Source organism: Myxine glutinosa, chromosome 10, assembly GCF_964187855.1.
Source record: "Myxine glutinosa chromosome 10, kmMyxGlut1.1, whole genome shotgun sequence".
Lineage (NCBI taxonomy): Eukaryota > Metazoa > Chordata > Myxini > Myxiniformes > Myxinidae > Myxine > Myxine glutinosa.
Genome location: NC_136270.1, coordinates 42,083,546 through 42,110,770, shown reverse-complemented (window position 1 = coordinate 42,110,770; position 27,225 = coordinate 42,083,546). Strand labels below are relative to the sequence as shown.

The following is a 27,225-nucleotide window of genomic DNA, read 5'->3' as shown; positions in this document are numbered from 1 at the left end:
GTCTGTACTGGAGATTGAAGCAGCATTGGATTTGAGACATCCTTTAATGTCCAATTCTCAATCTTGGACCCCCATCGCATGGATCTGACACCTAATGTTTGTGTTTGAGATGTCATTTCAAAAACTGTTGTAAATTGACGCTTCCCAAAATGTATATTTTTACCGTGGCACAGTATTGTCTCTGGAATGAGTTAGAATACCTGGAGTGGATGGATAATGCATGTTTGCATTGTTGTCGACCTTTTCTCTTCTGCACAAAACTAGTTCCAATTTTGCTTTCTAATACCTCTTGAGCATATGAGAACAAATGCTTTTATTGGATTTATTTTATGCTGAGATTGTGCTGTTTATTACATTTTGTGATAAGGAAACCGGGTTTCAACTGGTGATCCTCATGGTGCATGTATTACAGAACTGTGAAAAGACACCTGTGGCTGTCAGCTCAGTTCGAACTGAAATCTCTCAAGAAGACTCAAGGAATGGTGCTGAAGCTGAGCCAAGGGCAGCAGAGCATAGAAGTGTGAACAAACCTCCTGAAAGGAGATGTGACCAAAATGGGAGTTCTTGTTTGGGCAGACTCAGTCCAAATCATTCGTTATCAAGCAAGCTCCAATGCACTGATGTGGCACGGCACTCCCCTATCTCAAGGAGTAATGTAAGCAGAATTGAGAATGGTGTCACAATGCATGGAGGGAAAACTGGAAAAAGGAAATTTTCTCTCAGCAGATATGATCATGATGACCGTTTTGGAGATTCATTTGGGAGCGAATCAATAATGGACATTCATCCTTTCCAAGTTATGGATATTGGTCGACAAAGTTTAGCATCTCCTGAGCGTGCAATTCGGAAAGAAGGGTGTGGATGGGAGACGAATCTGGATAAAATTGCAAACAGGCCACTGGTTGCCACCACAGCTTCTCCAAAGCACTTCGAGAACGGCGGCTCAGACCTACCACCATTGCATCCGAAACTGGAGGCAAATTGCGCTCAGGACTCTCGTGAAAGTAGCCCTGGCCCTCCACGGCTTCTAAAAGAAGGATTTGACAGTGACGCCGATCTACCTGGACGCAGTGACAGTGATGATGGTGAAGGTAGATCACGCACATCAGAAAAAGACAAGTTTGCTGTAATGAAATCAAAATTTGCCCCCAAACGCAGCTATGCGACATCACGTAGCCGTCCTACATGCATGCCGACATTGCATGCTGAACCCACAGGGCAACACGGCAAGGAAAAAGCATTTGGAGAAATGTCATTAATTGCTGATTCCTGGATGGTCTATCAAAGTCGTGCAAACAAAGGAGCTGGGCATTTAAAACGTCTTAACAAGTTTGGCCGCCCAATGCATGGGTTTGTACAGGGACCTGGAAGTGCTGCATCACTGAAATTTAAAAACAGTCAACGGGCATTGCCCAACACGGGACTCGCACGGCCATTGACTTTTCATCCAACTTCACCAGTGGGCTCAGCAGCAACTACCTGCATCAGGCGTACAGCTGAGACTGGCAAAATGAGAAATCAAGATATGAGTCAGAAACGACGACAAGTCACTGCAACTGCTCCTAAGGCTGTCAAACGGTCTGCAGCAAGGTCGAATGCATTCCCCACTTTTAAACGGAAAAGGGGAAGACCACGTAAGGTTTGTGAAAGAGATATTAATATGAGGACCATTCATCGAGATCATGACAAGGCAAATGATCAAGGACAATGTTCTCCAGGAGATCCGATGCCTGCTACATATGCTGATAATGTTAAGCGAAACAAACAAGCAGATTCCTTTTTAAAGGGTGCTGTCACAGAACTAGGTGTTGGCCGGCCCAGCGTTTTCCCCAAGCTTTTAGACAAGAAATTTATTAAGAGCCTGAATAAGATGAAAATGTTAAAGCGAAAGAAAATACTGAAACAGATATTACTGTCAGGGAGTACACGTGGTGAAGCTCGTTTTGGTCTCCCGGCTGCGAAGCTGTCAGTTGCGCTTGGATTGAAAGCAAGACAACAAATTAACGTCAGTAAGCGTGGCACTATCTATGTGGGCAAAAAGCGAGGCCGAAAACCTAAGGCAGAAGCTCAACTTTTAATGGGTAATGCTTTTACTGACTTTGAACCGGAAGCTACGAATGGTAAGCCCTGTACTGGTCGTTCCTTACCTACTGGCAACCAAAGTCCATTGAGCAGCGAAGCGAGCTTTGCTGAGCCCCCACCACCACCTACAGCATCACGCACATCCAGTTTTGTACCCACTAAAGCTGCTCGCAAGTCAGCTGTGAGACCTATCTCGCCAGGAACTCAGGCTGTTTCAGATGTACCTCCACTGCTAAAGGAGACGACTCCCTCGCCAGCAAGTGAGGCACACAGTGATGAGACTATTCCGAGTGATAGTGGCATTGGGACAGACAACAACAGCACGTCAGATCGTGGTGAAAAGCCACCCAACGGTTTTCGACGCCGTCGAACGTGCTTTGAGAATATTGCAAGCGACACAACTTCACCACCACCATCTTTACCATTCCTATCCAGTACCTGTACTCCAGAGAAGGTACACCGTGGCAAGAGAAGAATCCATGGTCTTGGAGATGCATTTCTTTATGAGAAACTTAAAAAACAACGGCGCAAACGTAAACTGAAGAAGTTGTTGCAACGGCATGGAGGGGCAGCACGGTCTGATCCTGGGTTTATCACGCGTCTTGAAGACATAACTAGCGCGCTAGCAGACCTTCGCATAACTCACCGCTCACGGCAGCCCTTTTCCATGCGGGATGCACTGCCATCCATGTTCCGCCTCGGCTTTGGACCGTTCTTTCCTCTTCCTGCTGCGTTTGCACCTACGCTAGATCCATCTCTTTTTTCGCAGTGTACGTCAGGCAGCCAGTCTTCCCCAGGCAAACGTCGCGACCGACCATCCAAAGGTACAGCATTGCCTTTCATACCCGGCGTCGGTTTTGTTCCACATGCACCACGCTACTACAGTTCTTACGGTGTACCATATATCTCACCCGGCCTCACCACGGCGGGCGCCATGGGACTTGGCTACTATGGTCAGTATCCTCCTTCAATATACCCTCCTCCACCAGCTCATCCTGCACTCTCAGCTCGCCTTGGCACCTTTGGCTTCCCCATGGGTACCTCTCTGCTCATGCTTGACCCCCCACTCGCCTTCCATGGCAAAGCGCCAATGCCTGGGCATGATAACGCCAAGCGCAAGCACAAACGTCGGCACCGACAACGACACGATTGTTCTTCCAGCCTACATGCGCGAGCTCGAATCGGTTCTCCCAGTCGTGGCTCTGACAACAATGGTGGACGCGTGCCCTCTCACACCTGGAACCGACACCACGGTGACGGTGGAAAAAAGGAAAGCGACAACGGGGCCTGCGATGGCAAGCATGGAACGCGAGCCTCCTGGCTGATGGAGCTGGCTACAGCTGATACCAGTAGGTTCAGTGGCAATTATTGTGAAAAGGGCAGTATTTGGGGTTTAATTCCACCTACTACCAGATAATTGTTTGGAAATTTTGTGAGTGATTAAGTATGCACAACCTGCAATTGCAAATAGTTTCATTTTGAGTCAACAAAAACCCCTTAAAAAAAAACAATTGGTAAACCCACCTCTCGTGCATTTTACATCATCCTCTTATTATTATTATTTTTAATGCCCTTCTTTCTCATTTTAAAATCTAATGACATTGATAACTTGCACTTTGCATGATCATCCTTCCCCGCCCCATCATCATAATTATTCTAATATTGCTGTTGTTTTTTTGGCCGAGACTATGATTTGATTTATAAGTAGCGAAGCAGTCACTTTGACCAAGCTTACCTTGCTAGGCAGTCTATAGGGCCCCTCTTATCACCATCCCAAATATTTTGACTTTAAGCCTTGCTTTATTAAACGTTAGTATGTTTTACATAAACTGAATTATTTTTCTTGTTCAAAATACATTTGGAACTTTATTTAATTAACTCGTTACTGTTTTTATTTATTTATTTAGTTACTTTTCTACCTACAATCATATCTTTTGAATGATCAAGTGAGTCAAACCACCTGTCGAAGTATACAAAGACCATTAAACCTGCATCCATGTTTTGTATCCACTAATGCTTGCCAGGAATTATGTGTTTCCTTGTTACAGGGAATGAAGGGAACTCGGCAAATAAAAATGGGATTGGTAATTGCGAGCAGCCCAAACGCCCAAAAGAGCAGCAGCCCAAACGACTATTAACAGAGAGGTCGACGTTTGGTAAGCGTGGCCTGGCAGACAGCCTTGCTCGGATCTTACGAGCTAAGAGACGGCAACGGCGGTTGCGGATGTTGCATACGAGGCCGCTGCGAGCTCCATTGCCAGCATGTGATAAGCAGCAAGATGGTGACAGTTGCAATGGTATGTTTGTAGAGTTTTTCTTAACAATTTCTGTTCAGCTGTTACAATCGTGTTATACACTCTTCATGATCTATTAAAAATATATATCATAAGATTGATCGATCGCATGTGATGTCCTCAGCCTTTGATGCAAAGATGGGTCCCGACCATAAGTCTGTTGAGCGGGAGAGCAGAACCGATCCGCTAATCAAGCCAATCCAGCGGCCGATTTCAGACCCAGTGTGTGCTGCCATCGAGTCTGTGGTGTTGGGATCAACGAGGGAAGCTGAGAGAAAAGAAGAAGAGGGCGTTGTCCGGCGTAGGCTCAAAAGATTGTGTCCCGTAGACACGAGTAGTGGTGACAAAGGGAAGAATACAGTGGATGTTGTACCACTTTGTGAACAGGAGATCTTGCAGAGAGAGACCAGGTGAGTGTTCTATTTCATTATTTGTAAAGATTCTTGGGTTTTGTTTTTTAGTAGGTGAGATTGATTGATTGAGGAGCTTGTACATATACCGCATGCTTGACAAGGCTATTAGGAGACAATGTGGTTATTCCCATACCCCTCTGGGGGGATCAACAGGGTATCCTTTACAAACTGAAAGTTTATTTAGCTGAGCTGGGAATTTATCCCCGGATAGGTTGCCTCTCCATCATAAGGTGCTGCTACAGCAGTCCTCAAACACGCCGGATTTTAAAATATTGAGTACTGGCACACAATGGCCTATCCTTCAAAATGTATCATGGGATCTTTAATGTCTACGGATTAGGCTGGTAGATGGGACAGCCGGCTTCGCATGCACTCCTAAGGACGGTGCACTCTTTGAAATGGAACGTTTTCATTAAAAAAAAAAAAAAAAAAAAAACTAGGTTGGTGGTTTATAGCCACTGAGGACCGACACTAGGCAGTTCAAATACGAGTACATAATGCGGACATTGTTTCCTTATCAACATTCCTTTTTTATTCTGGGTATATAAACCACCTTTAGAGGCCATTTTCCCCGCAAAGCGGGGGTTGGCCTTTTTCGGGGACCGTGGTTGTTGTTGTTTTTCGGTCCCCTTTTTGAAGCAATGTTTTACGGCCGGATGCCCTTCCTGACGCCAACCCTTTTTGCCGCCTTTAACGACAAACAGGGAATTACCAGTGAACTGGTACTCAATTAGCCGACCTCGGAAGGATGACAGGCTGAGTCAACCCCCCTGGCGTTAATTCAGCGATCGACCGGGATTCGAACCCAGGATCTTATAGTCCGGTTGCCAAATCCAATTTTTTGGCTGAACCTGGAAATGTTATGCAAAGTTTTTTTTTTGATTGATTTTGGTAGCCTAGGGTCTACTCTTTCAGAATCTGCCGGGTGCACTCCGTGCACCCTTGATGGTTTTGAGAAATTCAAGATGGCGTCCAAGAAAAGTCCGGCAGAAGTATGACTGAACCTGGAAATTTTATGCAAAGTTTTTTTTTTGATTGATTTTGGTAGCCTAGGATCTACTCTTTCAGAATCTGCCGGGTGCACTCCGTGCACCCTTGAGCGTTTTGAGAAATTCAAGATGGCGTCCAAGAAAAGTCCGGCAGAAGTATGACTGAACCTGGAAATGTTATGCAAAGTTTTTTTTTTGATTGATTTTGGTAGCCTAGGATCTACTCTTTCACTGAGAATCTGCCGGGTGCACTCCGTGCACCCTTGAGCGTTTTGAGAAATTCAAGATGGCGTCCAAGATGGCTGTCGTTTCAGATAACTCCCTATAACTCCGGTAGTATTTGACCTAGGATGATAATATTGGTGTCTAACCGTATGTTTTGAGGGGCAAGGAATCCATTGAAACCATTTATTTGACTGGTTGGGGATTGCATCATATAGAAATGCAATATGGCCGCCAATATGGCTGCCATATTACAAATTTCAAACAAAAACAAACAAATTCACTTGTATTCACTTTTATTCAAATAAATTCACTTGGTCTAGAATGATAATTTTGGTGTCTATCCATATGTTTCGTGGACAAAGAATCCATTTAAGTGATTAAAACAGATGCATATGAATTACATCACAAGAATCTGTGACATTGTTCAATTGAATTAAAATGCTAAGTAAGAGTCTGGCTGCAACCTGCAGCATAACAAGCACAGAATATTGTACATTTCAAACCATCCTTCTTGCAGCTGCAAGAAAGCGTTCTGCAGGGGTTGTCACTCTTGCATCCACATCTGATCATACGCATGACAGTTTCTGGGGCGAGTTCAACATTTGCGGGAAGGAGGACCGGTTGTAGCGTTTTCAGTTTCGAGTGTTTTACCCATCCGTACATTTCTGCATCAAGTTCAGGCGGATTGCTGTCTTCCAGTGAACGCCACACAATGGCTTGGTGATGGGCCCTTCTTACATTCTCTTTAAATGCCTCACTTGTAGGAGGAAGGGAACAAAGTTTTGGTGGTACCGCGGAGGCCCGACCCGTTTTGGATGCCCACATCTTCCAGCGTGTTTCGGACATTGATTTACTCATAGAATATTGACCGTAACAGGCTGACATGAATGTGGTTGCCTGCGCAATCACTGATTCTATGGGAGAATCAATGACCCCTAAAAGTGACAGTGAGTGACCATCTTTCAGAACCTTCAATGCAGTACCTTTGCCAACCCCATAGCAGCATGCTACCGTATCACACCCAGTAAGAGCATGGGCTGGCAGGAGTTCATTCACAAAAGACACATGCTTCTCTACGGTTTTTCCAATGTCAATGACTGTTCGTTCCTTAATTGGTGATTCCATGGTGATACGATTTTTCATGCTTCCAGCGTGATAATAATGAAGCAAGAGAATGAAAACGTCAGTGTCATCGGATATCACAGTTATATCACTCTCTTCATTATTTCGAGCAGACAGTATCACCTGTTGGACAATGATATTGGACAGCATCACCTCATCATAAGGAACACTGGTTTGATTAACATGTCCACCCACAGTTTGGCAGTCTTACTCCTTTTGGCTATGTTCTCCAAGACCTCCATGAAGTCCTCCTTTGACTCAAGTGTATTGCAATCAAGTACTCATCGAAGAACTTCCTCAGCCAGCATTCTCAATGCTCGAACGTTCTGCGGAAATTTCTTTCCAGTCAACATTTTTGCGACTCCTCCAAACACATCACTCAGAACTTCCTCCAGTCCACTGTTTTCCATCAGAGTCCCGATGCAGCCTATGAAACTCATCAAAAAGTGCATGCCACCCAAGCGCGGGATGACATCTGAAAACTTTTCTGGGTAAGCCCACTTCACATGTAATGCAACTTGATACAGTTGTAAGTCACAGGTAAATAACACAAACTTTTGGTCAGCATTATGTGTCACCTTTTGAGCTTCCACCATTGCTGTCATTATTGTATCTGGGTGGAATGGCACAAGATCAATCAAAGGTAGGTATGCCGTCTTAGTCTTAGGTTGTTCTGTTTGGCCTTGATTGCGTGTAAGAGCTGTGTTGTAGCCATTGTACTCGGGACAATTCTGTTTCTGAACATCCTGAAAGAAGGCAAAGTCAGTTTCGTCCGCTCTTTGTTTTACAGTAGCCTGTTGCGCAAGTAACTTGAGTGGGAGAGCTGTGCTAACAGCAGCACTCTCGGGCATTTTTGGTTTCTTGGGACCATTGTATCTCTGTATGGTGACATCATATTCTATTGGCTCCGACATCTCCTCCTTTGAAATTCGTGGGATTGTTTCTCTATGGCATCGATCAGCATCAGATGTTGATTCAGGTTGTGTAACCAGAACAGCTAACGAGTGGGTGGAAAGTTTTCCATTTTGCGACGAGATTTCAGCATCAAAATTATCGACATCTACTTGTACCAAACCTTCTGATGCAGCAGATATGCCAAGACAGGATCGTTCCATTGTTGCAGCTTTCGCAGCTGAACGCTTAAAGCGTAATACCTCGTCATAAGAACATGTCACACCGAATGACTGCATGGTTGTGATGATATTTTTTGATCTGCCCAATTTTGAACCTAGTGCTATCTGCAGTGCCGTTGGGTTGTTCTTGACAGCCTTGCCCCTCAAAACATACGGTTAGACACCAAAATTATCATCCTACGTCAAATACTACCGGAGTTATAGGGAGTTATCTGAAACGACAGCCATCTTGGACGCCATCTTGAATTTCTCAAAACGCTCAAGGGTGCACGGAGTGCACCCGGCAGATTCTCAGTGAAAGAGTAGATCCTAGGCTACCAAAATCAATCAAAAAAAAAACTTTGCATAAAATTTCCAGGTTCAGTCATACTTCTGCCGGACTTTTCTTGGACGCCATCTTGAATTTCTCAAAACGCTCAAGGGTGCACGGAGTGCACCCGGCAGATTCTGAAAGAGTAGATCCTAGGCTACCAAAATCAATCAAAAAAAAAACTTTGCATAAAATTTCCAGGTTCAGTCATACTTCTGCCGGACTTTTCTTGGACGCCATCTTGAATTTCTCAAAACCATCAAGGGTGCACGGAGTGCACCCGGCAGATTCTGAAAGAGTAGATCCTAGGCTACCAAAATCAATCAAAAAAAAAACTTTGCATAAAATTTCCAGGTTCAGTCATACTTCTGCCGGACTATTAGGATCCTAAGCCGGCACCCTAGCCGCTAGCCCAACACCAGGGCTTTTATTCTGGGTGACCTCACAATTTCCACATCAGATTGCTTTATTAGTCAGTAGTGATTGGTGGGTGTGCATTGAGCTTGGAATTGATCAGCGTACGCTCTGGCATCCCAAAAAACCTTCCACCTTCATTTTTCCAGCCAATAGTTAAGTGCTGAACTTCATCAGGGTCTGGTATGCTTTGGGTTTACCTCCTATTTATTGATCTTTTTTTTTGCTGAAGGGATGGATCCCAGTGGTCAATGCACGTTTCATTACAGGTCAGCCAAGCTCATAATTGCTGATTCGGCATTACAGATCGTCGAAAGTTCAACTCTATGAGACCCTTCGTTGCGGACTTCTACAATCTTGTGCCCTAAGAGTTTCTTGCAGACATTGGGCATACTCAAATGATAATGGATGATAGTCAAAGTGCTACCATGAGATGCACCAACTTGTGCCATAATTTAATATACTTTTGTTGACTTCAAAATGAGGATTTGTTTTCAGGATTGGCATTTAAGGGTTGTCTGAACCAGGGTGGCGTCATCTTCAAAAGACTCGTGACCACGCTTGGAACACAGTGACACATTTGGCTACGGTAGAAAAACGAGTGGCACCCTCGTTGTACATACGGCCACCGTGCATTCATGTACTTATTTGGCATCGGAGTCCGCTCTGCATAACATGGATTGTTTGAACGATGCTCGATTATTGTTTTGTCCTTTTTTTGCTAATATTCCAAACTTCCCTATTTGAGCGGTGGCCTGTGCTGGCTTTGAGCATCACTGACAATCGACCAGATTAGCTAATGGAATGTTTTGCAGCTCAAGGATTGACTACTCATTCCCTTACTTCCTTATGTTTTATTTATTGCTTATAATTGTAGAACCTTGTAAAAAGCCTTATTACAGTACAGTATTGTTTTGGACGTACTGTACTGTATTGTTTTGGACGTACCCACAAAGTCAATGTATAAATATTGCTTCATTTTGTGCACACGTTAACAGAGAAATGACCAAACAGGGCGTGTCGTTTTTACTTTCTCACATAGTACACGATTATACAGACTTTACAATTGTTATTCAACTGTAGGTGTTTTTTCACCTGTGCAAGGTTTACCAACCGTAAATCCGAGACTTTTTCTGGTTTAGCGAGTTTATTGTAATCTGTCTTTGTGTCAGTCAGTGTGTGAGTCCACATTGACATATACAGTACAGTACTTTAATATAGATAGCTAATTATCAAATCTACATAATCTGCATATCCGGCAAGGCTCTGCGTTGATACTCTGTGTTGTTATGCTTTCAATTTCTTTGGTGGAGCTGTTATTACATTTCACGGTTTTTTCCCCTTCTTTTTTTTATTTCTCTATTTTTTCTTTCATCTTTTTATTTACATTTAATTTTATCTCGTGATGACACTGATAGCAGCCATGGCTGTTTGAGCACCAATCTGTCTACTTTCTACCTTTTTTTTGTTGATTTCTACTGGCTTGCCTTCCTCTTATCAGCTGAATGTTTTGCATTTTCTGCCACTTTAAAGGCCAGATGATTTCTCTTTTATTCTTACTACCAACGGTACCTGCCCTACGGGCAGGGCTTCAATTGGGAAGCCCAAATGAAAAGGCAAAATATCAGTAGACTTTTTTTGTTTAAACAATTCATATAAACAACCGTTGAATCACATCACATGCAAATCATAAAAATCTAAACAGTACATGGCGCCCATTTTGAAAAAAGATTGAATTCTACAAAACGGAAGTGGCCGCTACACGTCTTTCTCAGTCGCTTTGCACACGCTGCCGTGTTACTTCGGAGCCGCACATTTATATAGGAAGAGTTCGTCAGGAGTCGATCTACTCTCTCCTGGTACATAGAATAAACAGTATTTGTAGAATTTCAACAAAAGCCACATCACTGGTCATATCGGTAAACATTATCCATCGTGTTTGGAAAAACTGGAAAATTGGAAAAACAATATAGCCTATTTTACTCCCAGGGGTCCCAGGAATACCCACCCAAAATATAGGTTGCGATCGGTTGAGCCGTTTTTGCGGTACCTTCGAACGGACAGACGGACATTTGGTAAATTATAGTAAGATTGCAAGCTCTTCAATGGGCATCCTTTTTTATTTATATCTGTAAGTTTTAAAATTTGTAAATGTCAGCACAATGAAGCGAGGTTATAATTTTACATTATTCCAGACAGTGATATCACTTTGATCCATTGCAGCTCTGGGCAGTGTTTTGATGGCAGCACCAACGAGGAAGGCAGCGGCGGTGTACCTGGCTCCGTTGACATGGAAATGGCCGTCGAAGCCTTGGGGCCAGCCACAGTTGGAAAGAAAAAAGCACATCGTCCACCAAAAAAGAAGTACTACACCGCTGGTCTCTTCTCTGACACCTACAAAGACGTCACGTAAGGCAAATTTATATTTCCATCATTTTTTGTACCTGCATTTTATAAGTGCCTGTTGATTATTTTTAGTAATGTGGAAGTTCTCTATCACCAATGCCTAAATATGATTTTCATCCTTTCACTACATTGTTATTACTATTCACTAGCCTTTCCACTTACGATTAGTGAGCATCTGTCTCACATCCCTTGTCTTACTCTTTTATTGTCTTTTGGCCTGCCTCTTGCATTGGTTATGGTACCTGGAGTATCTTTTTCCAGATCCTTCTCTCAGAAAGCTCGTTATAGTGGTCTTCTTGTATAACATAGAGACATTACCTTGACTAGTGGTATCGAAAATCTGTTTTGCTGAGATTTCCTTTTTCTCCGTTGCCACCCAGGCCACCCCCACCCTGTCCAACCTTTACGGATGCATACATTATAGATAGATGGCCCCTAGTATTAAGAATAGAACATACTGCTACTTTATACGGCACAATAAATCACACTTGCAATCAAGTACAGGTTATGGTAAACAATCATACAACACAGGTCATTGTACACCTTATCCAATATGTTCCTAAAGTAGATAGAGGTGTGGAATTCTGTGATGAACACGGAACGTGCTGCAAACACCATACAACCAAAATGTGGAAAATATTAACATCTGCTGATTCTTGTTTATCAATTTATGGTAAGAGATTAAAGTCCACCATAACATTACACTCCACTAAACAAATGCACTGCCACGCATGTTCACCATCCTGTAAGTACTCCCAGCATTCCATCTGGTTGCCACACAAGACTAGGTATCTATCTGCTGCAACAGTGTCCTCCTTGCAATACCACATGCATTGTAAAACATGAGCACACCATGTTGCCTTTGCAAAGGTTAATATATGGCACAAAACGAGTATGGTGAATACAGCATCAAATGACTGAGAAGGGGGGGAGAAAGAGAGAGGGAGGAGGAAGAGAGAGGGAGGAGGAAGAGAGAGCGAGGAGGGAGAAAGAGAGGGAGGAGGAAGAGAGAGAGAGGAGGGAGAAAGAGAGAGAGGAGGGAGAAAGAGAGAGAGGAGGGAGAAAGAGAGAGAGGAGGGAGAAAGAGAGAGAGGAGGGAGAAAGAGAGAGAGGAGGGAGAAAGAGAGAGAGGAGGGAGAAAGAGAGAGAGGGGGGAGAAAGAGAGAGAAGGGGGAGAAAGAGAGAGAAGGGGGAGAAAGAGAGAGAGGGGGGAGAAAGAGAGAGAGGGGGGAGAAAGAGAGAGAGGGGGGAGAAAGAGAGAGAGGGGGGAGAAAGAGAGAGAGGGGGGAGAAAGAGAGAGAGGGGGGAGAAAGAGAGAGAGAGAGAGAGAGAGAGAGAGAGAGAGAGAGAGAAGAGAAAGAGAGAGAGAAAGAGAAAGAGAAAGAGAAAGAGAAAGAGAAAGAGAAAGAGAAAGAGAAAGAGAAAGAGAAAGAGAAAGAGAAAGAGAAAGAGAAAGAGAAAGAGAAAGAGAAAGAGAAAGAGAAAGAGAAAGAGAAATGGAAGTGGAATTGAAGTTACTAGGGCATGCCCGTACTATATATATATATCTAAAAGTATATCCCCCCCCCCCCCTCTATTTACATGCAATGGTTTGGTCCAAAGCGAACGGCTTGCGAGTACGGTGACAATCCCCCCCCCTCTATTTACATGAAATGGTTTGGTCCAAAGCGAACGGCTTGCGAGTACGGTGACAATCCCCCCCCCCCCCCCTCTATTTACATGAAATGGTTTGGTCCAAAGCGAACGGCTTGCGAGTACGGTGACAATCCCCCCCTCTATTTACATGAAATGGTTTGGTCCAAAGCTAACGGCTTGCGGACGTGGAGTTTGGTAAAGAAATCGCCATCGCGTGCACAAATGCGCAGGAAAGCGAATGAATCGCAAATTAGTTTAAAAACATAGTTTAATGCCAACATAGCGCCAACATAGTTTGCCGACGGGAAATAAATGAATACGCTCTCAAATGTGCCATCCGAGGCAGAGTGTGTCCGCCACGTTCGGCACACGCGATAGCTCGCTGCTCTCTGATTGGTTGAATCGTTTTTTGGACATAGCTCGGTAAGTAATTGTCCGATTAATATGAAACCTTGAAAAGGCACATCCTCGGGTCCCCAGCAATATACCTGGCAAGTTTAAAGTATATCGGACCCGTGGTTGTCGAGAAACAGCGGTCACAGACAAACAAACGTACAAACAAACACACAGAGATTACTGGAATTATAGATAGATTAGTTTTGCCAAAATTAGTTTGTCGGCCAAATATTATGGGGTGGCCTTTTTTATGTTTCCATCTGAATCTGCAGGACATTGATGCTGAGATCCAAGGTCCAAGATCCCATATACTCTGTTGAGATCCAAGGTCCAAGATCCCATATACTCTGTTAATTTACAAAGGTGGGCGGTCCGCTTCGAAAGTCCGCTTATCCGCTTATCCGCTGCAGCGGACTAACGTTTTCGAAGCGGATAAGCGAATCGGAACAACCCCCGGAAACCGAAGCGGATAAGCGTAAGCGGACTACCGAAAAATTAAAGCGCATCGCGATTCGCCAAATCAGCTGTTAGCCTGAGCCGTTACTCTAGAATTGTGAATATTTATTTAAGTGAATAATAAGTGAAACCCTAACAACTCGGCTCTCGCCCAATCTCTTCCCGCTCGAGTTCCGTGATGCTTGGGTAACTCTATTTCTCAGGCATAACACGCCGCTCCCGAGCTCTGCCTCGGTCGAGCGCGTGTTCAGCTACGGGTCGGACATCCTCAGGCCTAAGAGGTCGGCCCTGGCTGCACCGAACTTCGAAGCCCTCGTCTTCATGAAGGGCAACCTCCAAATCCTCAAGAAGGCCCACGAGGTGGAGGAGGAAGACGAGGACTAGTCAACAGACTGCTAGTCTGTTGACTAGTAGACTCTCTTGGCAAAGAAAGGACGGGCAAATTGATTTTTCTTTAATGTAACTTGCATATATTAAAATTATATTTAAATTAACTGTAGAGTAGAGTAGAGTCGAGTGGAAAACTTTATTTCAATAAATTTTGAATAAATTTTATTTAAATAAAAATGTATATTTTTGATCTTAAAAGCTTTGTTTGTCTTTGTAGTAGTTAGAAATGGCTATTTAGGCTTAAAAAGCATTAAATTCCCTTTAGAAACGTCAAAAATCGCTTTAAAAACGTCGAAGCGCTTTTAAAAAATCGAATCTAAGCGGATAAGCGGATAAGCGGTAAGCGGACTAAGATTTTCGGCCGCTGAAGCGGATAAGCGAATCGGAATACACGGGCTGGCGGAGCGGATAAGCGGTAAGCGGACTTAAAATTTTCCGAATCGCGCCCACCTTTATTAATTTATCCATCATTTACTAATATTCTTGTCATAGTCGATTGATGTTTCCTGATGTCCTTATCCTACATGTACAACTTTCTGTGTGAGGTTTTATCACTGTTAAAACATGAAGTCAAAGAGCAAAAGGTCACAGTAATATATAACTCAACTAAGGAGGCTAAATGGTGTTTTTGAAGTAGATGAATACTCTTTGTAATTATCATGTGCAATTTGTACTCTTATCAGAAAGAAAACAAATCTGTACAGTTTAACACGTGTAAATTATCACGTTCAATTTGGATTATCGGTGTGTTGAATTTCCAACTTGTTTGTTGAGCAAATTTTGATTAGCAATTGAATTTTTAATACAAGTTGTCCCCAGTGTCATATTTTCATCGCACCATAAACGCTCATTTTACCTTGCAGTGCAAAGCGTCGACTGAGTTTGTCAAAGAAGGTTAAGGTGAAGTACATTCCTGGGGAGTACGAGCATGGCTTGCTTCCTCCTCCAATGCATGCCGGTGAGTGTGTAGGTACCCATGTGCCTCCTACACAGGGTACATAGCAACTATTCGTAAGTTTTCTTCTACGTTTTCGCTGCCTTTCATATTTCAAAACATCATATTTGTGCCCTTTTGCAATACTCATCAATAAAAGTGAAAGGGTTAATTGGAGCCTTTCAACCACACCTGGATCCACCCAAAATATGGGAATCTGATTCTACAAAAAGCTGTGAGAGGAGGAGGAATGTGGGGTGGGTGTGCGGGCTCGTGATGTGGGTAGTAAGTTGAGAAGACACATGTTGTACATTTATTTGAGCTGTGGCACAGTGGTAAATTTATTCTTATCAACACTTTGCTGATACATAACTATTGTTTATCTTATCTAACGATGCAGACCGACATTAGCCTCTACAGAAATTATTATATTACATTTAATATTTGCTGACTGACCGTTGTTTTCGCCTTGTAATAGGCCTGCCAATAACTTTTTTTGGGCAAAGGACATCGATTCTCTGTTTATTCCAAATAACCATGCGGATGCTGGATCAATAGGGCATGTGATGTGATTCATGATGGGGCGGATGCCTTCTCTGAATTTCACGTGAATGTAATTTTCAAGGTCAACAGGGTGATTGGGATCACATTTGATATTTTATCAATTACACAATGACAGACCCATAGTATGTGCTATTTTAAATAAAAATTTAAAATGCATGGAATATGATTATTTAAGGCCTGCCAAGCCATTGCATACAACCAAATATCGAAAATCTAATAACATACCTGAAAAATTACAAATTGTTTCATTGGGTTAAAAAAAAAGAGAGGGGGGTGGTCAAAGATTTCCCTCTGTGAAGCCTCAAGTCTTTTTCCATTAACCAAATTTTTGGTGGCTGATTGTATGGAAATTAGTGGGTGATGGAAAGATTGGAAAGTCCACCATTGGAAAGAGCTTGAAAAACTTAGATTAGATGATTGAGCCTAACTTAGTTTTTTTCCTTTGTTTTTTATTTTGTATAGCGCTTTTCCAGAAGCCCAAAGGCGCTTTGACAGAGTGGCAAACATAATGCATAACAATACATGAAAACAACAATTGCAAAAAGACAAGAATCAATAGGGAAATATTTAAAGCAAAAGGAGGGAGAAGGAGAAGAGATAGTCAGGGGTTAAATGCTGTGGGTTGAATGTTGAATGCAGTGTTGAGGTGGGTCTTTAGTGATGTTTTGAATGTGGTGAGTGAGGAGGAGTCTCTGATGGTGTGAGGTAGTGAGTTCCAGAGGGTGGGAGCAGCGATGGAGAAGGCCCTGTCCCCCCAGGATCTGAATTTGGTCCGGATGGAGGGGGTCAGGAGGTTGGTACCAGCAGAGCGGAGGTTGCGGGTGGGAGTGTGTCTGGAGAGGAGGTCAGCCAGGTAGGATGGGGCCAGGTTATGGAGGGCTTTGTATGTCAAGAGGAGGATTTTGTACTGGATTCTCTGGGGGATGGGGAGCCAGTGAAGCTTGTAAAGGACGGGGGTGATGTGGTCACGGGTCCGGGAATGGGTGAGTAGACGGGCAGCGGAGTTCTGAATGTATTGGAGTTTATTGGTGATTTTTTAGGGTGAACCATAGAGGAGGCTATTGCAGTAGTCCAGACGGGAGGTGATGAAGGCGTGGATGAGGGTTTCTGCAGCCGTGGAGGAGAGGGATGAGCGGAGACGGGCAATGTTTTTCAGGTGAAAGAAGGCTGACTTTGTGATCTGTTTAGTGTATTTGTCGAAGGAAAGGGTTTGGTCAAAGATGACGCCAAGATTCCGGATGTGAGGGGAGGTGGATACTGGGATACCGTCGATGTTGAGGGCAAAGTTATGGGTGGATTTTGTGAGCGTTTTTGGGCCAATGATGATTATTTCAGATTTATCACAGTTAAGCTTGAGGAAGTTGATTTGAAGCCAGGATTTTATTTCAGTGATGCAGTTTGTCAGGATAGAGTGGGTGTCGGTGGAGACGGACTTGGTGGAGATGAAAAGCTGGATGTCATCGGCGAAGCAGTGGAATTGGAGACCATGACGGCGGATTAAGTGACTGAGCGGGGACAGGTAAAGGATGAAGAGGAGGGGGCCAAGAACTGAACCTTGGGGGACACCTTGGGGGAGGGGAGCAGTGGGGGATTTGCAGTTATTGATGGAGATGAACTGGCATCTGTCAGAGAGGTATGATTTAATCCAAGAGAGGGCAGTGCCGGTAACGTTAAAGGTGGATTCAAGTCGGGTGAGGAGGATAGTGTGATCGTGTGATAGTGTGATCTAAGGGCACATTTTAAGTACCGCATTTTTCGGTGTATTAACCGCACTTTTTATTGGCAAAAACGGTTAGAGGTTAAGGTTGTGGTTGATACACAGATATAGCAAAAAATATATATCACGCGATGAGGTTGAGTCTATGGGCCTATCACTTCGCCATCGCCTGCAGGTCAGTGGTCTCTGTCTTCTATGAGCTCACTTCTGGTCTTGCACCCTCTGCCCTCTCCGTGCTCTCCTCCACCCCTCCCATACTCTCCCCCTCTACCCCCCCCCCCCCACGCCTCTCGCCCCAAGTATCTGCAGGATGCACGAGGTCCACCAGCCACCCCATCCGAATGAAATTGCCTAAATCTAGAACCATTGCTCACCTCCACTCATTTATTCCTCTTTTTTTTTCCCCACCTGTGGAACTGTGGAACTGCCTTCCACACTGTCTTCAATCTCATTCTTCCTTCCAGGTTTTCAAGACAGCTGTTCACCACCATCTCAGGCCACCTCCCATCCAAAGGCTTTATCTTTTCTACACCTGTTAAACCATCCCCACCCCTCCCAAAATTTTGCAAATGTATCCATCTTGTCCATCCCTTGCATTCTCCCTTAACCCCCATCATTACCTGCATCCCTTGTTGTCCGTCTCCATCTTGTCTCTCTGCCCTGCTATTGGTGTTTCCCCTTTCTCCTGCTTTTTTCCCTTTTTATGTCGTGTCCTGATCTGTTCTGTGTCCTAGCTCTTCCATGAGCCTAGACCATGTATTAAAAAAATATATACCTGTATATTTGAATAAGTTGTCTCTTTCAATGCAAGATTTTCTATAATAGAATTTAAAATTTTACCTCATTTGACCAGTTTGACCTTGCAAATGGCCTTCAAAGTCAAAATCAGAGATGGCATCCACGAAGGCTTGGTGATATCTCAATATTATTGTCTCTATAAGGTATTTTTTTTAAAATCATCAAGGGGATAATACATTTTTAAAACTGGCGATATATCAGCACATTCAATAATGGAAAAAGTGCTGTGTGGTATCGTAAACTGAAGATTTTGAGACGTATTTTCATTAATTTAGTAAGAATATTCACATGGAATGAATGGTTGTATCATAATATTATAGTCCCATTAAAAAAAACAAGATATACGCAACACCATTCTCTCTCGACTTTTAGGCGAATGGTGAGAAACCGCATCTCAGTTGTCAGTTATCCTGCCTCATCACCAGGGTCTTCCATTGAGGGTCATGAACCTGTGCCTGAGGAGGAAGGGGACTGGCATCTGTACACTCACCACATTTAAACTCCAACACAGGCCCCATGCAGGAGAGCTTTTATCAAGTGGCGAAGCATCCACACAAAAGGCGCTGTCCTCAGGGAAACTCACAAACACGCTGCCCTCAGAGCGACATACTGTCGTGGCCAAAAATATTGGTACTCTTGCATTTTTTTCGAATAATGCACCATTTCTTCCAGAAAATTGTTGAAATTAAATACATTTTTTGGTATCCACATATGTATTTCTTTGGTTTGCAGTGGAACAAAACAAAAAAAGCTGAATTTTTTTTTTAATCTTAGCTTATTCCACACAGAAATCCTAAAATGGCCCAGACAATTTTATTGGCACCTTTTAGAAGTTTGTTAGAAATAATTAGATTTCAAGCAGGTGATTCTCCTTTACTTTGGAATTGAACTCACCCATGGTGAGTTGCAGGTGCCTGCAATATAAAAATCACTCATTCAACTAGTTTGAATAGAGACTAGAACGACACCCTTCAATGTCACGACATCGACTGATATGCCTCCGCCCACATTATTACATCATTATAATACTTGTACCAAGTTTGATTTAAATCCATTCAGCTGTTCTCAAGTTATCACATTTTTTACCTGACATGACCTTTGACCTCTTGACCCTAAAATGTAATCCGTTCATGTTTACATCATTATACATACCAGTACCAAGTTTTATTTTAATTCCCTTCAGTTGTTCACAAGTTATCACATTTTTAATTGACATGATCTCTGGCCTTTGCCTTTGACCTCTTGACGCCAAAATCTTATCAGTTAATCTTTACGTCATTATACATATCTGTACCAAGTTGGAATTAGATTACTTCAGCCGTTCTCAAGTTATAGACCTATTACAGACTTTGACCTTTGATCTTTTACCCCAAAGTCTAATCAGTTAATCATTACGTCATTATACATACCTGTACCAAGTTTGAATTGGATAACTTCAGGCGTTCTCGAGTTATAGACCTATAACAGACTTTGACCTTTGACCTCTTGGCCACAAATTCTAATCAGTTAATCTTTACATCATTCTACATAACTGTACAAAATTTGGTCAGAATCCCATCGCTGGTTCACAAGTTATCGCGGTAACAGGATTTTTACCTAACATGACCTTTGGCCTTTGACCTTGTTACCCCAAAATCTAATAAGTTCATATTTACCTCATTATACATACCTGCACCAAGTTTGACTAAGATTCCTTCAGCCGTTCTCAAGTTGTCGCGGTAACAAAAACCTATCACGGACGGACAGACGGACAACCTGAAAACATAATGCCTCCGGCGACTTCGTCGACGGAGGCATAAAAAGGAGTCATTCTGCTGTTTTGTGTCACTGTGTGAACAGCAATGAGCATGGAGAAAAGAAAGAAAACCAGAGAATTGTCTGAGGAAGTCAGACACAAGATTGTAGCCAAGCATGGACAATCTCAAGGCTACAAGTCCATCTCTAGAGACCTTCATGTTCCTGTGTCCACCGTACGCAATGTTATCAGGAAGTTTAACGCCCATGGCACTGTAGCCAACCTCCCTGGACGTGGCCGCAAGAGAAAACCTGATCGAAGATTGCAGCGAAGGATTGTTTGAATAGTGGAGAAAGCACCTCGATCAACTGCCAAACAGATTCAAGCTGGCCTTCGGACACAAGGTATGACGGTTTCAACTCGCACCATCCGTCGCCAACTCGATGAAAGGGGGTTCTAAGGTAGAAAACCCAGGAGGACCCCACTGCTGAGAGAGAGACACAAGAAAGCCCGACTGGAGTTTTCCAAAACACACCTGAACAAGCCAACATTATTCTGGGAGAATGTCCTGTGGAAAGATGAGACCAAATTGGAGCTTTTTTGGTGAAGCACATCATCTCCATGTTTGCAGAAAACAAAATGAAGCCTTCAAAGAAAAGAACACCTTCCCTACAGTCAAACATGGAGGAGGTTCAGTGATGTTTTGGGGTTCCTGTGCTGCCTCTCGCACTGGGTACCTTGAATGTGTGCATGGCATCATGAAATCAGGAGATTACCAAGGCATTTTGGAGCGCAATGTTCAACCCAGTGTCACAAAGCTGGGTCTCCGTCAAAGGTCATGGGTCTTGCAGCAGGACAATGACCCCAAACACACTTTAAAAAGCACCCAGGAATGGTTCAAGACAAAACGCTGAACTGTTCTGAAGTGGCCAGAAATGAGTCCAGATCTAAATCCCATTGAACACCTGTGTGGAGATCTGAAAACAGCAGTTGGGAGAAGGCACCCTTCAAATCTGGGAGAACTGGAGCAGTTTGTACAAGAAGAGTGGGCCCAACTGCCAGTAGAGAGGTGGAGGAAGCTCATTCATGGCTACAGGAAGCGCTTGACTGCAGTTATTTTGTCCAAAGTCTGTGCTACCAAATACTTTATTAAGTCTCGGGTATCAATAATTTTGTCAATGCCATTTCTTTTTATTTTCTGATTTAAAAGGATTTATTAAGTTCTGAATCAAAAACAAAGGTTCTGTAATATTAACAGTGAAATAAAGAATTGTGGAGACCAAATACTTTTGTCAATTTCAACTTATTTTTAAAGAAAATTGTGAGTTATTTGAAAAAAGTGCAAGTGTGCCAATATTTTTGGCCATGACTGTAGATGATGTCCGATGTTGGGCCACAGCAGCTTCTTTGCCACTGTGCAAAGCTGCAATTAATGTTCAAAATACCCATTTATAATGATGACGTGTTTGAGAATGACACAAACGCTGCTTTCAATGAGAGTGCACGGAAGTGTTTACATCAATTTCAGGACAGATTACATGTCGATAAACAGCCATATCTTGAAGCTATTGAGCAATGAGTGGGTCATCATTTGGGTTCTTATAAACATCGATGGTGTGTTCCCCCAAGCACCAGCTATCGCTGCCGGGTGGCTGCACTACTTTGGCATAAGTGATTACACTGTCGGTATATCGCTATATCATCGATATTTGGAGAGACGATAATCGACTAGCAAAAATATCAATATCGCTCAGCCCTAGCGTCCACCCACATGATGTTGGGCATCCCATGCCCTAGCAAGCTAGCATGGGTGTGCTATATTAACTTGAAAAAGGTGACCTCACTTTTTCTGGATCACCTTTTCAATGTTGGCAGTTTTACCCATCATTGATGTGCTTATGTTGTATTGTTGACAAAAATTGCTTTCAGTATTTTGCTTCCTGGTGTCACTCCAGATTTGTGCAGCAAAATAAAAGATCTCCTTAAATGCTTTGTTGGATGGCTCTGCTTTGATCCTGCTGCTTGTATTAGAAAAGGCCTTTAAAATAGATACAAGGAATGTTTTATTTGGCCTCATCTTGTTCTGGATTATGTTTATTAGTAAAGTGCTCCTTTCATGTTTGTTTCATTTTCATCTTACTTTGGTGTACATAACAGCAGAGAAGAGCTCCACAGTCAAACAATTAATTTATTGTGTCATAGTCGTATACAATCCATATGGACACAATATTCAACATTTGCTCTGTTAGTTTAATTTTTATTTTATTTGGTGCCATGGTACCAAACATCCTTGTGGCCTGGTTTAATGATTTATAATTCCACTTGATAGTTTCACAATCTCCTCAAATAACTCCCCATTTGCATTGCTTCCTGAAATAGGTACGAGGGAATATCCCACTGCCCCTCCTCCACCCCCTCCTTCCTTCGATTTGTCGCTTTTGGTGGAATTGGGCAAAAATAATTCTTCACTTTTAAATTCACTTTAATGAGGAATTGCTCTTTTTTTTTTTTTTTTCTTTTTTTTTTGTATACAAGATTGTTGAGACAGCAGAAGCAGCATGTCCAGAATAGAGTGACCTGGTCTGAAACCAAATTGATGATCAGAGATCAAGCCATTGGAGAAGAGGAAAGATTTCATATCCGAAGCAATGATGGATTCCATGACTTTGCTGATAATTGGGAGAAGGCTGATTGGTCTGTAGTTGCTAGGATCTGTTTTTGCACCTTTTTTGTGCAAAGTGGTGATGTTGGCTGATTTCCAAGCAGATGGCAGTTGACCTTGAGCAAAAGAGAGGGTGAAGAGAACAGAGAGAGGGTGAGATAGAGCAGCAGAGCAGGATTTTAGGACCCGTGGGCTGATGCCGTCGGGTCCAGTTGCAGAATCAGAGTCGAGGGTTGACAGAAACTTTTCCACCTTGTCAGGAGGAAAGGACACGGAGTCCAGGAGCAGCAGGGTACGACTGGGTATGGTGGGTACAGAGAGGGATGGGTTTGGGACACAAGATTTAGAGGCAAACACAGAGTTGAGGCATTCAGCTTTTTCACGTGCGGAGTCAGCTGTGTAGCCGTTTGAGGTAAGGGAGGGGATGGAGGGGGAACAAACACCAGAAACGGATTTGACCAGACGCCACCAGGATTTGGAAGAGGGAGACAGATAAGAGAGTTCGGTCTTGAGAACGGAGAGATATTGTTTCCTGGCTCTCCTGAGGGTGGACACACACTTGTTTCGGGCTTTGTGAAAGGAAATGAGATTTCCTTCCGTTGGATTTGCTTTCCAGGAGACGAAGGCAAGTTGTTTCTGGGCAACAGCCTCACCACAAGATTCCGTGTACCATGGACGGGAGGAAGGGTATGACAACTGAAGACGAGATGGGATAAATCTGTGCATGAGAGAGAGCAATTTACTTTGGAAGAATTCCCAGGATGAGTTGATGTCAGAGGTGGTAGAGATGGGAGACCAGTCCAGATGATTGATGGCTGCTTGAAGACCGTGCCAGTTGGCCTGAGTGAAATGCCAGACTCGTCGACGCTGAGCAGGCTCCCTGAGGATGGTCAGAGAGATGTCCACTTTAACAAGGACATGATCAGATGATCCGATCGGAGCAGAAGAAGAGCAGCAGACATTTTCAGGGAAGTTAGTCATAACCAAGTCCAGAAGAGAAGATGTTCCGTTGACTGAGATCCGGGTCGGGAAATTGACAGATTGTGTCAGTCCCAGTGAGTCGCAGAAGTCCTTTGCTGAGGAGCCATGGCTGGTGAGAGAGGTACCCACACCCAGCCAACTGGCATGATGACAGTTGAAATCACCACATATGAGGAAGAGAGAGTTGGGATGAGTAGATAGAAGTTGGTCCATATCATCAGACAGCGAGATGTAGATGGAGTCATCACTGTTTGGTGGACGGTACAACACACATATGAACAAGAGGTGGGAGCGAAGGGGAAGCCGTAGCCAGAGGTATTCCTGGGGGTGAGGTGGAGAGAGTGCAGTGCAGGGCGAGTGAGGAAGAGAGTTTTTGATAAAGATAGCAACCCCGCCTCCAGGACGAGGCTCAGGTCTATCATACCGGAGGAGTGAGTAGCCCGGGAGAGATACTATGGAATCAGAGACATCATAAAGGAGGAAAGTTTCTGTTAAGCAGATCACGTCTGGTTTGACAGAAGCAACCTGTATGGAGAGATCAGTTAAGTTTGAACGAAGGCCCCGGATGTTTGAGGTCCATACCGTTAATGAAGAGGAAGGGGGAGCATCGGATACAGAACAGGGGGGAGGAGGGGTAGGGTAAGATGTGGAAGAGGTGGAAGAGGTAGGGAGAGCTGTTGAAGGTGTGTCAGAGATTTCAGAATAGCTCGGAGAAAGGGAAGGATGGGGCGGAGAAAAGGTTTGATGGTGATTGGGTGAGCCACAATGAGGTGTTATTTGAGGAGGGGGAAGAGCGAGACAGAAGGTTGGGGGAGATGGAGGTGAGAGTTTGAAGGGGGAAGAAGCGGGGAGGACGCTTTGAGGAGGGGGAGTGAGGGGGGAAATTGAGAAGCAATGAGGGTGGGGAGATTTGAAGGGGAGGGGTGAGGGGGGAGTTTGGGAGGGAAGGGACAAGGGGAGGGATTTGAAAGGGATGGGATATGGGGGAGATTTGGAGGGGAGGGGTGAGGCAGGAGTCTAGGAGGGGAGGGGCGAGGGGGCGTCTTGGCGGGGAGGGGTGAGGGGGTAGTTTAGGAGGGAGGGGGCCAAGGGGGGAGATTTGAAAGGGATGGGTGATGGGGAAGATTTGGAGGGGAGGGGTGATGGGGAAGATTTGGAGGGGAGGGGTTATGGGGAAGATTTGGAGGGGAGGGGTGAGATTGGATTTTTGAAAGTGTACGATTTATGGGAAACGAACATTTATTGCAAAATGAGTATCTTGTGACCTTCGAGTTAAAAATACGTTTAAGGACGCTGGATGGAGGATGGAGTGCAGGAGAGTTTAGGGAATGTAGAAAAAAGGCACTATAGGAGATGGATATTTTTTTTGGGATGAATTGATTTGGTGAGCAAGTCGAAAGCAGCCTTTTAAAGAAGAAGAAGAAAAAGGTGTTATAAAATATGACGGAATACATAACTTGAGGGGAAAGTGTAAACATTGAAGGTTAATGAGTGAAAACTATCTGGGGAAATGGGGGAGAAACACGTGGTCAAAGAACGAACGAACGAATAAGAATGAATAAACGAATGAGAACAGAGAAGGAAATGTTTTTTTTTTTTTTTTTTTTTTTTTTTTTTTGAGTTGAGATTTACACAAGGAAGTAGGCTATGGGTGAAAAGACTGGGAATACAGAGAACGAAAGTTATTGGATCACAAACGACGGACCGCTGAGAGAAAAACAAAGCCTCAAGGTTGTACAGTGCACACTGTACAAGGCCTCAAGACACGACACGAATTAACACGATTTTCAATACAGGTATGAAAGATTTGCACCGAAAAATCTTCGTCGGGACACAATATACGTACAACACCATAAATAAATACAGTTTTAACGAAAATACAAATGGGAACAATCACTTAACTTCGATTTCAAATCATTCGCGACACGGCAAACAGACGATCAATTTATGAAAGATAAACACCGAGAAACAACCAAAGTTGCACACAATAACTTCACACACCGAAAGATAAATACAGTCTCGACAAAATACAATTGTGAACAGACTTAACTTCGAAAAACGTGGAGACCGTGTGGAGCTTCGAAAATCCCTCCCACCGTCCTTTGTTCACGACAATACGGAGCATTTGTAGACCACAGAAATGCTTTTCTATGCTTTTAGTTTCCATATCAATCTCGACATGATCTTTCATACCCTCGTTAGCCCCATCCCAATCCCTCCTTCCAAAATTTCCAGTTTTTACTCCTGGGAGTTTCCTGCGTATCGATCGTGTCCATCCCATGTGTCCATCCCATTTGTCCTCCCCTGCCCCCCATTCCTCCCCACACCGATTGTTTGTTCAAGTCTTCCTCTATCTTGGCCTTCAACCCTGCTGTTAGTGTACTTCCCCCTCTCCTTCCACTGTTCCTTTGTCTTGTTATATTCTGACCCGTTCAGTGCACTAGCTCTTCCATGAGCCTCGACTCTATACAAAAAAGACTAGAAGAAAAAGACCAGAATTCACGTCACCTGCACTGTAAGTTTAGAAACCAAAGGTGTCAACAAATGTTATTACAGATAAATGAAAATGCTGACGTTTTAATTGTGCAAGTCTTCTTTTGAAAGTGTGGACAATGGTCAATGTCGGCCAATCTTGGGGCTCTCGCAGCATGGTTCCTGGAGGGCATGGTACTCATTCACTGCAGGGCATGTGCGTGGGTTTTTTATTTTTTATTTGCTAACTTCCTGGTATTGTGACGAGTCAAGTATGTGCAAAGAAAAACAGGATGTTTTGTAATAAGAAGGAATGTAAATGGAGAGGGTGGATGTTTGGCATTGTAAGAATATTGTGCCACATATTCAGCACCTAACTCACCAAAGTGCTTTTGTTTGTATGTGTTTTCGATTCCCTTTAATCTCCTGTACAGGAAAGTATCTTCGTCAGAAAAGAAGTGACTTCCAGCTTCCATACGACATTCTTTGGCAATGGAAACACAACCGGGTAAGTTAATCTGTCGGACAGTTGTAAGATGGATTCCGATACACTTTGTTAAAATCGCTAAGAGCCAAGTAGAAAGGAGAGTCGCTCGAAAGCATTGATATTGGTACTTTCTGTTCAGTAAAAACAAATTAAGTACCGTAATCACTTGTGTATGAACCCTCACTTTTTCCCTCAGAAATATCTCGACAAAGTTTGGGGTGCGTATTATCCACAAGAACTAACATTTCTACCCCTGAGCTGGGAGTTCATTTTGGTTGGAGTTGATTTTTGGGGTGTGGGCAATATATTCTAGACTCGAGGGGGTTGGGTCTAGGGAGTTGAAATTATAAAGGAAATATGTTCTTCTTCTTCTTTAACGGCCACAGTTATTCTTATGTTATTGTGGGGTTGGCGGGGGGAAATTCCGTCCAAGTCTTTCACGAACCGGCTGGCCAGACCCTGACGTTCAACTAAAGTTATGGCAGGAATTTGGTATTGTCCAGGGTGCTGGTGATAGCTCACATGCTCTTCACGAAGGAGTCCGTGGAATCTTTAACATCCACCAAGTAATGCCAGCAGACAGGATGCCCATTTAATGCCCATCCGAGGG

General features: G+C 43.6%; 1 protein-coding gene across 5 annotated transcripts in view; it reads left to right on the top strand.

Annotated features, from left to right (window-relative positions):
• LOC137434479 (histone-lysine N-methyltransferase ASH1L) overlaps nt 1-27,225 on the top strand; it is a 149,159-nt gene that overhangs the window by 54,643 nt on the left and 67,291 nt on the right. For 4 of the 5 annotated variants that reach the window (XM_068127522.2, XM_068127523.2, XM_068127520.2 and 1 more), the window contains 6 exons: nt 413-3,431; nt 4,107-4,379; nt 4,501-4,786; nt 11,206-11,391; nt 15,129-15,223; nt 26,563-26,636. In XM_068127522.2, the coding sequence (XP_067983623.2) occupies nt 413-3,431; nt 4,107-4,379; nt 4,501-4,786; nt 11,206-11,391; nt 15,129-15,223; nt 26,563-26,636 (3,933 nt within the window). The remainder of the gene's footprint in view (nt 1-412; nt 3,432-4,106; nt 4,380-4,500; nt 4,787-11,205; nt 11,392-15,128; nt 15,224-26,562; nt 26,637-27,225) is intronic. The other variant, XM_068127525.2, reaches the window with a different exon arrangement.